The 14,093-nt window shown below is 44.4% G+C and overlaps 1 protein-coding gene across 1 annotated transcript in view; it reads left to right on the top strand.

Annotated features, from left to right (window-relative positions):
- EGLN3 (egl-9 family hypoxia inducible factor 3) overlaps positions 1-11,633 on the top strand; it is a 38,298-nt gene extending 26,665 nt beyond the window's left edge. Inside the window, exons 2-5 of the mRNA XM_007662579.2 lie at positions 3,689-3,808; positions 5,031-5,167; positions 6,985-7,058; positions 7,559-11,633. Coding sequence (XP_007660769.1) covers positions 3,689-3,808; positions 5,031-5,167; positions 6,985-7,058; positions 7,559-7,590 — 363 coding nt within the window. The 3' untranslated portion in view covers positions 7,591-11,633. The remainder of the gene's footprint in view (positions 1-3,688; positions 3,809-5,030; positions 5,168-6,984; positions 7,059-7,558) is intronic.
- The last annotated feature ends 2,460 nt before the right edge of the window (positions 11,634-14,093 follow it).

The raw sequence follows: 14,093 nt of genomic DNA, 5'->3' as shown, positions 1-14,093 counted from the left end.
CATAGTCTAAACTGTAAATTCCTTGTGGGCAGGGAATGTGTCTCAAATTCTAAGAGTTCCAGAATAGCAGCCAAGATTTCAATTAACTCCTGGACAGGTACTTCATAATAATCTTAATAGTTGTGGTATTTAAGTGCCTGTGATGTGCTAAATGGTGGGGTAGATATCAGATAGATTGGACACAGTCCCTATTCCACGTGGGGCTTGAAGTTTGAGGAGGGAGATCAGCTATTGAATCTGCCCCTGCCCCACCTTCCTAGTTTGAAATGGTCCAGCACCACTACCATATATTCCCTTCCCACTTTGGTATTGCTCAGTCAATTATATTTAGTGAGCACTTACTGTGTGCAGAGCACTGTACTAAGTGCTTGGGAAAGTACAATATAACAGAGTTGGTAGACATGTTCCTTGCCCACAAGGAGCTCACAGTCTAGAGGAGAACACAGACATTAATATAAACTACAGATATGTACATAAGTGCTTTGGGGCTAAGGGAGGAGTGAATAAAGGGTGCAAATCCAAATTCAAATGTGAAGCAGAAGGGAGAGGGAGAAGAGGAAATCAAGGCCAGTCAATCATATTTATTGAGCCCTTACTGTGCACAAAGCACTGTACTAAGCACTTGGGGGAGTAGTAGTAATTGTGGTCTTTACGTGCTTACCATGTGCTAGACAATGTATTAAGCGCTGGGGTAAATATAAGGTGATTGCGTTGGACACCATCCCTGTTCCACATGAGGTTCACAGTCTTAATTCCCATTCTAGAGATGACATAACCAAGGCACAGAGAAGTGACTTTGTTTCACAACAGACAAGTGTCAGAGCCGGGATTAGAACCCAGGTCCTTCTGACTCCAGGCCTGTGCTCTACCCATCTGGCCACACTGTTTCTGTTTAGAGCCTAGTCGGGGAAGGCCTCTTGGAGTAGATGCACCTTCAGTTCAGTAAGGCTTTGAAGGTGGGGAGAGTGATCGTCTGTTGGATATGAAGATGGAGAACGTTCTAGGCCAGAGGCAGGATGGGAGTGCAAAGGTCGGCTCTCTAAAATCTAGATGCCCTGCCACCACCCCATTGACTCTAACCCTAAACAGAAACTGGAGCCAGCAGAGAGGTCTTCAGATTCATCTTAAAACCACCAGCAAAGGGAAATTGAGGAAACTAGCCTATTTTTAAGGGATTGGAAGAGATCAGTCCTTCCTCTCTTTATGTGGAGGGAGGCTACTCAGACTTGGGTTCCAGAGCAGGACAGTCAAATGGCATTATTGAATAACTGGCTCTGTAAAGTGTAGAAAGGCCAGTGAAAGTTTTTATAGGCTGTGCTTTGAAATAGCTTATCCCTCCAATGCAAATTCAATATATGTGTTGTAGAGTTTCCAAAATCTGTGTAAACCCTCAGAGAAGCCTGTGTCCTGGAAGCCCTAGTTTGGAATTCTGTTGTTTTTGAAGCATTGTATTGTCTTTCTAACTCTCCCCACACCTCAACCACACATTTGAGCACCTACATAGTTACTGACCTGGGCAGGATTTGAATTGCTACTTAAAAGCAGGTGTTTTCCACCTCTGCTGAAAACAACAACTTTACATCATTAACCTGTGATCTCAAGATTTCATCTCATATGCATCACTGTCACCTCCTCATCCTTCCGCTCTCCCCCACTCCCCTCTGCACAGAGGAGAACTAGAGCTGAAGGAGCAGAGCAAAGTGCATGGCTTCAGTCACTGTTGCCAACTTCCCAGAGCCTGGGGATGCTTCTTGCTGTGCTCCCTGAATAATAACAACAATGATGGCATTTGTTAAGTGTGTTATGTGCCAAGCACTGTTCTAAGCACTCAGTTAGATAAAAGGTTGTCCCAAGTGGGGCTCACAGTCTTAATCCCCATTTTACAGATTCAGGTAACTAAGGCACAGAGAAGTTGTGACTTGCCCAAAGTCACACAGCAGACCCCTGTGTGACTCCCAAGCCCATGCTCTTTCCATTAAGCCACGCTGCTTCTCAAGTCTTCCTTGAGCCCTGTGTGAGACAGGGATTGGGGTACATCTGCGCTTGACATCATAAATGCGTAACAAATACAATAATACTAATACTGTGTGGATCTAGGGAACTGGTGGTTGTGGCAAAGAAATTTCTCTTCTCCCTGCTCTGACCTCTGTTTCTCCACTTGTCTTTGTGCTCTCCAAAGTTGCTTGTCTCACCAGGGAGCCCAGCACAATGGTGCTCAACATGGGTAGGATCTTCTGCTTTCACCCCCTCTACCCTTTCACTTGCCTCTAGTGGGAGCAGCTTAGTTTTCATTGTCAAACCCCCAGCCTCTCATTTTTCCTGGCTTCAATAGATTTGTCTAATAGAGCTGTCATTTTTTTTTAAAGCGTACGTGCTACAAAGAACATTTCTGGGTGTTGAGAGGGTTTTTTTTAGGGGGGGTGGTGGAACGACGACAATTTCATTCAGTCTCTGTAGACAAAAAATCTTCCATATCTTTAGGTCTGTTTTGTGGTCTCAAAATTAATATTTGGTCTCATCTTTGGTTTTCCTCTTGATTTCTCCGACCAGTAAAGGTGACATTGCGAGAACTAAGTAAACTGTGGTCTTATCAGTAAGTTTGAAAATGATCAGGCAGGAAAGAGACAAGATTTCTAAAGTGTGCTTGGTTACTCCTGTGGCTTGTCCCATGACAGCAGACACGTACAACTAGCCGCTAGCAGAGGATGACAAGTTTGTCTTTGCAGACCAGCTTAAGAGCCTTCTTTCTACTGCTCCACTTACTCTCTTCCTCCTTCTGCATGAGCCCGTAACTCAGCAACACCAGTGACTCTTTCATCGACAAATACTGAATGTGAATATTTTGATGGAGAACAAGAATTTTGAACCCCCTCTGCCTTACAGCAAAGAAAGTAGAGACCTGAACTTGGTGGGAAACGAAGCTCGCTTTTTCCTGTGCTTTTCATTGCTGAGCAAAGTAACAAAACAACTGGAAGGACCAAGTTGGGTCAGTGGAAGCAGTTTCAGAATGATGATTCAGTGTCATGAAGTTTCAGTTTAGCAATCGTCAGCCACCTGGGGAATACCGGAGAATGGCGGGGTGATTCTGTCACTGCCCCTTGTTCCAGCAACTTTCCAGCTGCTGAAACTCTTCCCCCCTCCCCCCTCCCCCCTTCCTCCTTCCTTTCCCTCCTCCTTCCCCTCTGTCTCCCTCTTCCTCCATCTTCCTTCCCCTCCCTCGTACGGAAGGCTGTCCTGCATTAAAGGATATAGGGCGATGATTTGCAAACCTATACTTAAACCTAATAATGTAAACTTCTTTTCAGGAAGCCAGGGGCCTCCTATTTTTACATAGTGTTGTAGTGCTTATTAATTGTGCTGCAGACACCTGGGCATTTAATAAACTTCATTTGATTGTTTCAATTTCAAGATGATCTGTTGAAAAGATTGTGCATTTGGAGGCCATTCTGGGAAGCAGGAGTCGTCACTGGAGTCAATTAGATTAGTATTATGATAATGAAAAATCTGGACTAGCGCACAAAACATGACATTGGGCACAGCCGGAGGAGCTGCTTGCAAGCATCGGGTTGTGGGAAAGTCAAGGGTTGTGTGGGGATTGGTGAGATTTGGGAGTCACATGAAGAAAAGGCCCTGGTTTGGGGAAAGCACCGAGACTTTGCTGATGGGATGTCTGTGGGCTTCCTTGCAGGCGATGGTGGCTTGTTATCCAGGGAATGGAACCGGTTATGTCAGACATGTGGACAACCCCAATGGTGACGGTCGCTGCATCACCTGCATCTACTACCTGAATAAGAACTGGGATTCCAAGGTATGTTGGGGAAATATACACTCAGGAAAAGAAACTGCAGGGGCAAGGAGTTGCTGAGTGAAGATCCCCTGAAACGGAAAGCTGTTGATTCATCCCGGTTGCCCGTTAGCCTTAGAAATTGTCTTGCTGTTTCTTCCCGAGGAGAATCGCGGACGGGCAGTTTTAACAGGTCAAAGGCATGATCTCTTTCGAGCTCCCTCTGAGGCAGAGGGGAATCAAGCTTTTGGCCTGGCTCAGAGCTGACGTGATCCAGACAGCAGAAACCTAATTAGAGGCAACAAGATTGAGTGTTCCTCCCGGAAAAAAGATTGAGACTTTAAAACCAAACGGAGGCTGGAGGCTATAAAGTCATCCCCAAAAGGGAATTAACTTCGCTGTCCGTATGTGTGTGTGTGTGTGTGTGTGTGTGTGTGCCTCTCTCTCCCTCTCCCTCTCCCTCTCCCAGGATGAAGGATTGTATCGGTGGCTGCCTGCCATAGTTGACTCTGGTCTTATCACAAAAACCCCAGATACTTGTCTACTTATGTGTTTCAGAGTCATTGTGTGATATGTTTAAATAAATGTCAAGTTTTCCAACTTGTAAAAGCAAACACATGTATGCAACTGCGTGGGATTCTTATTTTTGCACTGAGTGATTTATTGGTTTGGGAAGTGAAGGACTTTCTCAAGCTTATTTGGCTTCTGAACCTTCAGCATCTGCATTTCCTGTCTGTTGGGGGTCACAGATATGGGTTGCCGTGAAGGGATTCTGGTAGTCTTAGTTGAGGGCTCTAGGAACTCTTAACCCACTAGAAAACATTGAAAACACTTGGGAAAGTTCATCTGTCCCCATGTGAATTTTTCCACTTGATGGTGGGTCTGGATAGATAGATGTCTTTAAGAAGCTGGGTTTGAAGGATTGAATGATGGTAGCAAAAATAAATTCTCATGGAGAACACACTGCTACATATCAACTCAGGTGGCATAGAGAGCCTGCTTATTTTTCTGAGGCACTCCAAGCAAAAAGAAGTTGAAGTGGCCATTTTATAACTGAGGAATCTTAGGCACAGTTAGGCCAAGGCTTTGCCAATGGAAAACCCTGTCGGTGGAAGCCTCTGCCCGACACCACGGTATGGGTATAGGAGGGGGGAAGCTCCTTGTCTTTATTATTCGCATAGTGAACTGGTGATAATTGATGAAGTATACGGGGCACCCGGACATTATTCTGCACTGTTGTTTTCAGCTGCATGGCGGGGTCTTGCGGATATTTCCAGAAGGAAAGTCTTACATAGCAGACGTGGAGCCCATCTTTGATAGACTACTCTTCTTCTGGTCAGATCGCAGGAACCCACATGAAGTGCAACCATCCTATGCAACCAGGTAAATAAGATTCCAAATTCCAGGGGGAACCATTAAGAAATTGGTCCCAAGGCATCTTGTTTCCATACAGAAAAGAGTTGGAATCTTTTTTGGTCCATGAGCTTGTGAGCATCTAAATTCTGGTCTAAATCCAGGATATATTCACAGTGGCTCTTCTTCAGGGTGGGTGGTCAGGAGTACCTCCCAGTGTGCTATTTTTTTACCGTGAACATACCAACCCTGAGGGTGGTTTGTCCAAGGTCACACAGCAGAGAAGTGGCGGAGCAGGGATTAAAACCCAGGTCCTTCTGACTCTTCAGGCCTGTGCTCTTTCAACCAAGCCAAGTTGCTTCTTAAGAAACCAAATGCTGTGGGTGCGAAGTCCTTTCTCCCCCACCCTCCTCTTATTCTGTCAGCTGACAGTCAATCTATAGTAGCTATTAAATGTGTGCTGTGTGCAAAGCACTGTGCTAAGTGCTTGGGAGAGGATTGCCCATCCCAGATCTTAATTGCCTCCATTGGGCACAAACAGGTTCGTGGCTGGCCGGGTGTTGTCACTTAGGAGAATGGACCTGTATTCATATATCCCTTGGGCTGGGAGCTTTGTGTGTAATGGTAAGGTTTCCGTAACATCCTTTGGCATAAAAGACCACAAGCAGAGCCCTTCTGTCTGTCTCAGTACTACCCTGACTTCACTGGCCAAGGGCTGAGTTTTGAATACTACTTTGCTGCTAGTGTGTGATGCTGCCCCTCTGTTGACTTTGCAGTCATAAAGATGAACCTGGTTCTTGTTACCTTTGATGATGGTGAGATTAATATGTCATCTCTGTCCTTATGGTGTTTGGAGAGATTCATATATGTAGACTCTGGACTTTTCTCTGTGCTCACTGGGCTCAAACCTTGGATTTTTTGGACTTTGTTTATGATGATTTGGGAAAGCCATTGGGTTTTTTTTTTTTTAAAGACATTTATTAAGTGCTTACTATATGCCAAGCACTGCAGGTTAGATGCAAGCTAATCAGGTTGGACCCAGTCCCTGTCCTAGATGGGGCTCATAGTCTTAATCCCTGTTTACAGAAGAGATATCTGAGACATAGAAAAGTTAAGTGACCTACCCCAGATCTCACACCAGGGAAGTGGTGGAGATGGGATTAGAATCCAGGTCCTTCTGACTCCCAGGCCCATGCTATATCCACTAAGCTATGCTGCTTCTCTAGAAAATACCTGGATGTCACAAGTATTTGATGTAGCAGTTCTGTTCAATGAGTACACCAATTCAATACTTGTTTTGAGGGACACTTCTTTGCAAGCTGCCCACTTCAAGGTGTGACATCCGAATTAGTTTTCCATGTTTTAGAATGCTTTGCTCAGTATCTTAACAGTGCTTCAGTCAGTTAAGTCACTGTGCATATCCCTTCAACTCTTACGAAATCTCTTCCATGATAGAAGATTCCCTTTGTCTTCTGCTTCTTATGCCCATCTGATGACTGACATATGGAGTGTATAGGCTGCTTTTTTGCTAATGATTTTTTTTAGTCAATAAGAACCTTTATTTTTGTACTGACTTTCATGATAGGCCAAGTGAAAGAATGGTGAATGAAATGTCCAAGAGAAGTAGGAAATGTGAGCCTCTTAGACTGGGGAAAGGGAGAAAGGAGAGTTGGGTTTTCTTTATTTTCAGAGTTACAGAAGTGCAGTGTGTAGTCAAGAGAAGCCCAGGCCTTTGTTTTAAGGTTTTCTGCTTGGGATCCAACAGTGTAACAATGAATGTTTGGCATCTCCTTCTACTAATATTTTTGTCAGTTAGGTGTATTTATTGAGTGCTCTGTGTCTTGTAGGTATGCCATGACTGTGTGGTACTTTGATGCTGAAGAAAGAGCAGAAGCCAAAAAGAAGTTCAGGAATTTAACAGGTAGGTGGCCTTGTTCACACTTTTTCAATTAAATATGATCCATGATGTTGGATCACAATTTTCCACATGCTTTACTCCTAAAGGAATCAGAGCAAACCCAACTGCTTTAAAGCAACCCAACCCTCATTTTGAATGAAGTCTTACAGGGTTTAATCCTGAGAGTATAGCAGTACGTGTTAAAGGAGTACACGTTTAGGTCAGCACTTCGGCATTTTTTGATGATTTAAAAAAAATTAATCCTAACATTCCATTTTGATAATTGACCTGGAAACATTTTGCACTCAGCATTGCATATGTCAGAGGTGCTTATATTTAGTAGTACTTACAGCTGAGGTTCAAAAAGGCCAATTTGGAATAGACTGACATCCTCTCAACCATATGATTTAAAGAGCGCCTTCTAGATAGGACATTAGCTTCTCTTTTCTCCCTGTCCTCCTCCAGAGAACTGGTTTTTGTTATTGAACTGGGCTTCTATTTTATTTCCCCCCTCTGCCATGCAGGGAAGAAAGAAGCTACCCTTAATGAAGACTGATCACCGATCTACCAACATTTCCTCCGATCCTGAATTCTCCACAAGTGATGTGATCCAAAGATGACCTCTCCAGTGGCTAATTGGGAGATGAATGTTCTTCCCACCCACCAGAATGCACTATTTGCCAGTCTCTCTTGCCTGTGGTACTCGGAGCAGCCTCTCACCAGGCCTGCTTCCAACTTCAGAAACCGGACTTGATTCTTTTTTTTTTTGCCTTACTTGGGTTTGCTAAATCCAGAGTCAGGCCCAGCCCCTAGCTGGCTAACAGCTTAACTGCTGGCTTTGGGTAACATCAGTCATAAAGATAATGAGCATTAGAAAGGAATTAGGGGAGGGATGGATCTCGTTTGCACTTTATATAAGCTGCCTAGCTTGAAAGAAAGAAGCTTTGCAGAGACAAATCGGGTAACAGGTGGCTCATGCAGGCGACGCAAGGCATTGGCAAGGAAGCTCCCAAGTCTTCTCAGAGCAGTTTTTGGATTGACTTAAGGCCGGCCGTTGGCCTACTGTTCCAGAAATGTAGCTTAGCTTCATGTATGGTTACCTTTGAGGGGACAGTTTTTTTCCTGGTTATTGACTTGCCTGCTTCCATATGTGAAGGATGCGTCAGATAATGGCTGTTTGGAAAGTCAGCCCCCTCCAAGCCCTAGAATTGAATGAAGACTCCATGGAGAAGGGACCCCGACTCATTCCCCATACATGTCTCCTCCCCTGGAGAGACTGATTCTACCAAGACGAGCTGGTTCTGTTCCCCATACAGCTGCACATCCTGTCTGGAATCCAAACTGAAATGTACTATCTGCCTGGCCGCCATGGAAGCCAAGCCTGGAACTGGTCAGCCCGAGTCTCTGATGGTGGCCACACCCCCTTGATTGCAAACTTGCATCTCTTTTGAATTTTTTTTTTTTGAAGTGAGGAAAAAGGAAACACTACTAAGTGGGATATCCTCACTTTCATTTCCTTTTTTTTTTTTTGAGCTCTCCCTCTCTTCACCTGATACATCGGGAAAAGCATGGCAGGTTTAAGAGGAGGAGAAGCTGGCTTTTCATTAAGAAAATGTAAATTTTAAAAAAAATCCCAGAAGTTGGCATCACTTAACGTCCTCTATTCCGACTGCTTTTATTCCCACAATCGGCATTTCTTCAACGATCTGTTCCCTTGGCTCTGTCCCGTTGCAGTTGGCAGCATTACAAGGGTTTCATGTTCACTCGGCTGGAATCGTGGAACCGTTCTACCACTGTATTATTAGACTCACTTTTCTTCCCGGTCTTCCGGGTTTCCTATGCCACCCGTTTTAGCTGCCAAAGTTTTGAAGTTTTAGCTGCTTTGGAGTTCTCACCTGCAGTGCATTGTGGGAAGGAGGCAGGAAACTTTGTGAACATGCTTCATTGCGTAGGGGCTTTGATTTTTTTCCCCTCTGTGGATCTTGAAAGCCCCAACACTGCCTTCCCCTCACAGACCCCATGGAAAGCTGTCTTCTATTAATCTTTTTTTTTCTCTCAGCCTCCTCTTTTCCCTGGTGTAAGGTGGGAAGAAGCTTACTGGGATTGAACACATTTCAGAGCTCTCCACCAATCAGTGCTATCTGTGCTGGGTAGAATTTTAGAATCCTTCCGGCTGGTGTGGGCTGATAACTTGCTTGAGGGACAGGTGGAGGGTCCCAGAGTCATTGCGCTCAGGCTGGGCAGAGGGACAGCACAAAGCTGCAGCTCTCACCCGAAACCCTCACTTGTCTAATTCTTCCCTCTCCAATTCTGCCCTGAAAGGCAGGAACTAAACAAGGTGGCTGACTAGCAGTCATAAATTTCCCCCCACCCAAGCAGTTCTCCAGGGCTGTTAACTGACTGGTTACTGATTTATCAACTCGAAGAGTAGGACACCTGCAAAACTTTAACCAGCCTCTTCAGGACTTCCTGTAGATGTCTGTGGTGGCCGTAGGGAGCAGTAGCTTGAAGCATTTACAGTAGCAGCTAAGGTGACTTTTCCCCTTTTATTAAAAATGTTACTTGCTCATGATCTTTTTTTTTTTTGAGGGTGAGGCAGACCCTTTGGCAAACCCTTCTGCAGATAGGTACCATTTAATATGATCGAATAATACTTAGTCTTGACTAATTTGCATGTCCAAATTAACCCCCTGAAAATCCAGCTGGCCTAGGGAGAAGATGGAGCCAGGCCCCCAGTGATTGCTCTTTGGTGTCTCCCAAACTCCAAGAGCTCTGTCTGTCGAGAGGAAGGGGCAGTTGCTTCCTGGTTCAGTAATCTTATCAACTGCATTTATCCTCTTGGCAATGCTATGTTGGCGCCCCTCTAAAATTACATCACCTACAACTGGACAAAGTTTTTGCTCAGCAGGATTGAATTGTAACCCAAGATTGAATTGCACTGAGGTAGGAAAATGAATTTGAAGGTACAGGTAGACATTATTTCTACAAACAAATACATACAGAGCTGCCAGTGAACCATAGGTTAGGTTTGAACAAAAATGAAGTTCCAATACTTTGATCCAATTTTTATTTTTAAAAAGGTAAAACGATGTCAACTGCCTCTGTCATAAAGAAATCTCTGGGTCTGATCCCATAGCTGAAAAAAACTGTTTCCTGGGTGCCTGTTAGAAAAGGAGGCTAGGGAATGCCCAGACTTGGTAGCAGTGCTTGGGAAATCGCTCATAAGACTTTGGGAATTTTAGGTACTTCTGTTATTGCTTTCACACTGAAATGGTTGAATGTGGTGGTGAATGGGGTGCGATATATGCATCTCTTGAAAAATAAAGTCATTGCTTTATCCTTGAACTGTGTAAAGGAGATGTCTGGCAAGGTCAGGAAATGGGTGGGAAACCTTTACAAACTGTTTTTAATTTTTTTTTCATATCAGTTGAAATTGTTACCCATCGCACAATGGTATTAAAGTGACTTTCCAGAGTTTTGTAACATCCTTTCACAATGTATTGTACCCTGTATAACTTCAACACGGCAGACGTTCTTGGGGAAATGTATCCGCCTATCAAAAAGCTGGAATTCAGGGTTTATTCATCCTCGCAGCTGCACCTCCGTTGGAGGGGCTCAGCTACACATCACAAGGATAGTCACACTGCTCCGGAAAAGACACATAAAGTCATCTGAATGTTATTTATGTCTTAATGGCAATGTTGGAAGTGAGCAGAGCTTGCCTTCTCGTGGAAAAAGTAGGCTGCCGTTTCTCCAGTGGATTTAATTTTGACTCTTTCCATGGACATATGGTACACATGTCTGCCGTGTGTCTTTTGCCTCCATGTTAGTACAAGCGATGGGCCCCTGTAGTTCTGGCAGGGTACATTTCTTTGCTCTGGGGACATATTTACCTTCCCTGCTTGAATTTGGCTGTAACTGCAATAGGGTTGAGAGGGGCCTGCAAAGGTCATTATTAATGCCAGTAGTATTGCTTTCAACTGAAAAGAAACCTGCCTAAGGGCAGGTAAATGAACTAAATGACCAGAGTCCCTTTCTAACTCTATGAAAGTGCTTTGCTGTCTGAGCTAAAGTCAAGGTGAAGAGGAGCAAGGAATTTATTTTTTAAAAGCACAATCAATTTATTGGTTCCCTCCTGGGGAATGTATATCCCTCTTGATGTCTCTGATCCTGTGAATGGGCTCTGAAAGTTTGCAATAGCGTTCAATTTGCCTCTTTCCTCTTTTGTGGTGTCTCTTCCAGTCTCACTGGGGCTCTTAAAAAGGTCCAGAGCTTTGGAAAAAGCTACCACTTATACCACTTGCAGTTAAAGCCTATGAAACAGTTTGCAGGCAAATCATTTTCAATTTACTTTGGCACTAAAGCATTGTCAACAAATCTCTCAAGACACTTTTGTGACTTCAAAGAACCAAAATTCCTCTGCTTTCTGGGTTGTGTGCTGGTCAACATGACCCACTTTCTAGACTGAAGCTGAAATGTGTTCTCATGTGTGTTGTTCTCACTCAAAACCTTTTGTTTTCTTGGATTGAAAACAGTAAATCATGGCGGGGGGAGTCTATTTCAGATTACAGGAGTCAATAAACACTGGGCTATACCAAACTCTGCCTTTGACTGGTTATTTGCATCCATTTTGTACTGGTAAGGGACAAATGAGCACTGTTAAAGGAGCAAACCTTGATGAAAGATTGGGGTTGGAGGTGAATGAGGAGTCTTAGGGGGTGGGATACCACTGGACCTCTAGTACCACTTTCTTGGAACTGCAGCAGTGGTAGTATTTAGGATGAGGAGAATGGGCAAGGGGAGTTTTGAAATTGGCCTTCTTCCTGACTAATCACTTAGCTGGCCAGCAGCAATGTCCTGACCAACACTCTGGCAGCCGATGTGGCTCGATGGGATGAAGGAATCCTGAGGGAGAAAATAAGTCACATTCTCTAGCCATGGACTCTTTCCAGTAGGTCCATATGTTTCCTCCTTGGGGATGGGACAGGGAGCAAGTACTATGGGCCTGATACCGGAAAGGTCAGCCACCTGCCAAAGGAACACCTCCCTCCTTTCTCTTGGCTCCAATCTCCCTTCCTGCAATTTTTAAATGTTCTTTTACCTTGGGCCTTTGCTGTCTCCTTGGAGGTGCCAAGCTCTTTTTTTCACTCTCCTGCTAAGACAGATAGCATTCTTAGGGTCTAATCCTCATCTGATAATCTTATTTTTATCCAAGTCTACATCTTTAAATCAAATCTGGAGCTTCAAGATCCACCTTGGTTGGTTGTGGAGGGTCTGAGAGCCTCCGAAGTTGCAATAACATGGATTCAAGTGAATGTGAGCCACGTAATGGCTTCCCCTTCCATTAGTAGCATACTGGACAGCTGGGAACTTTATGGGGAAAAAATGCTGTGTGATGGCAGCTTTCTCCTCCACTCACTTCTTTAGTTCAGATAGGGTGGGAAGGATATTACAATAGGGTGTATGCATAATTTATGGGGTTTTCTCAGCAGGGTGGATCCTGGGAATTATCCTTGTCTAGAAGCCAAGTCTTATTCTATATAATAATACTATCCAGAGTAGTGAAGTGACTTGCCCACAGACAACCAGCTAGTCCAGAATAGGGGGATTTGCAATTTGAATGCAAGCAGGGAACATAGCCCTCCCTAACCCAAGCCTTGTGTTCTTGAGCTATAAATATTTTCCTTGAGCAGACATGAACAAAACTGGCCACTTGCCATTCAAATGTTGTCTTTTTCATGTAACTTTGACTGCTGTTTCCCCAAGCGGGCGTGTGAGGAGTAAACTGTTATCTCAGCCATTCCGGATCATCTCCCAACTCCCCAAGGATGATGACTAAATATGGTTATGGCGAGACTTCCCGTGACTCCCGAAACTCCGGCCGCTTTCCAAGATTGAAGTGCAGATTTCAACCCCAGGCAGGGGACTGGGAGAGCGATAGAGAATGAATGTCCCTGGTGAATGACTGTCCCTGATGGGTGTCTCTGAAGGCCTGTGTGTGGGAATGTCCATTACTGTTTTTGTTGTATTTCTTTGGTCAAAGCTTTTAAAACGGTTGGTACATTTTCCAGTGTCACCTGCTGGCTGCACCTTGAGATGGAAAAGCCACATGGGGATTTAAGACCCAGAATGGGGAGATAGCCTTCTCCAGTCAATGGACACTTTATACTTAGCATTATCTGCCTCTTCTCTTACCCCTAGATCACCTGATACTATGCTGTCTTCCTTTTCCAAAGGTCTCAAAGTTGTGCATTTACACTAACCCAGTGCAGTGTGACCTAGTGGAAAGAGTCCTGGGAGTCAGAGAGCCTGGGTTCTAATCCAGGATATACCACTTACCTGCTGGGTGATCCTGGAAAAGTCTCTGCTTCTCTGTGCTTTAGTATAATAGAGATTCAATGCCTTATTTTTTTCTCCTACTTTGATTGTGAGCCCCTGATTATCTTGTATCTACCCCAGAGCTTAGTACAGTGCTTGATACGGTAAGTACTTAAATACTATTATATTATTATTACTACTTACAGTTTAGGGCATGACTGGAAGTTTCCCTAATAGTGTGGACTTTGAGAGGACCCAGCCCTGGGCTATTGTCTTGTTGAGGGAGGGAGAGGCAAGGGGAGGTGGCTATTTAGAGTCCAGAGTCCTTTCCTCTGATTATCTTATCCTAACAGTGAGGCGTCCCCTCTGTTGTGACTGTTGAGTACCACTGTGATATTGGCTATGCTTTATACTGCCCCGTTACCTGTGTATGTGTGTTCTGCTCAACTAGACCCGATATTTCCTCTCCCCTCCAGAGGACTGTATACCACACCATTCCAGCTGCTGGGCCTGCCTGGGATCACACTGCCAATGCTTCTCTTCATTAATTCAATCGTATTTGTTGAGCGCTTACTATGTGCAGAGCACTGTACTAAGCGCTTAGAAATACAATTCGGCTACAAATAGAGACAATCCCTACCCAGCAATGGGCTCTTCCAGCATGTTGGTGCCCTTCTGAGTGGAACCTAATAATAATGGTATTTGTTAAGCGCTTACTATGTGGCAGGCACTGCACTCACA

This window comes from Ornithorhynchus anatinus, chromosome 14, assembly GCF_004115215.2.
Source record: "Ornithorhynchus anatinus isolate Pmale09 chromosome 14, mOrnAna1.pri.v4, whole genome shotgun sequence".
Taxonomy (NCBI): Eukaryota; Metazoa; Chordata; class Mammalia; order Monotremata; family Ornithorhynchidae; genus Ornithorhynchus; species Ornithorhynchus anatinus.
This window is presented reverse-complemented; position numbering and strand designations above follow the sequence as displayed.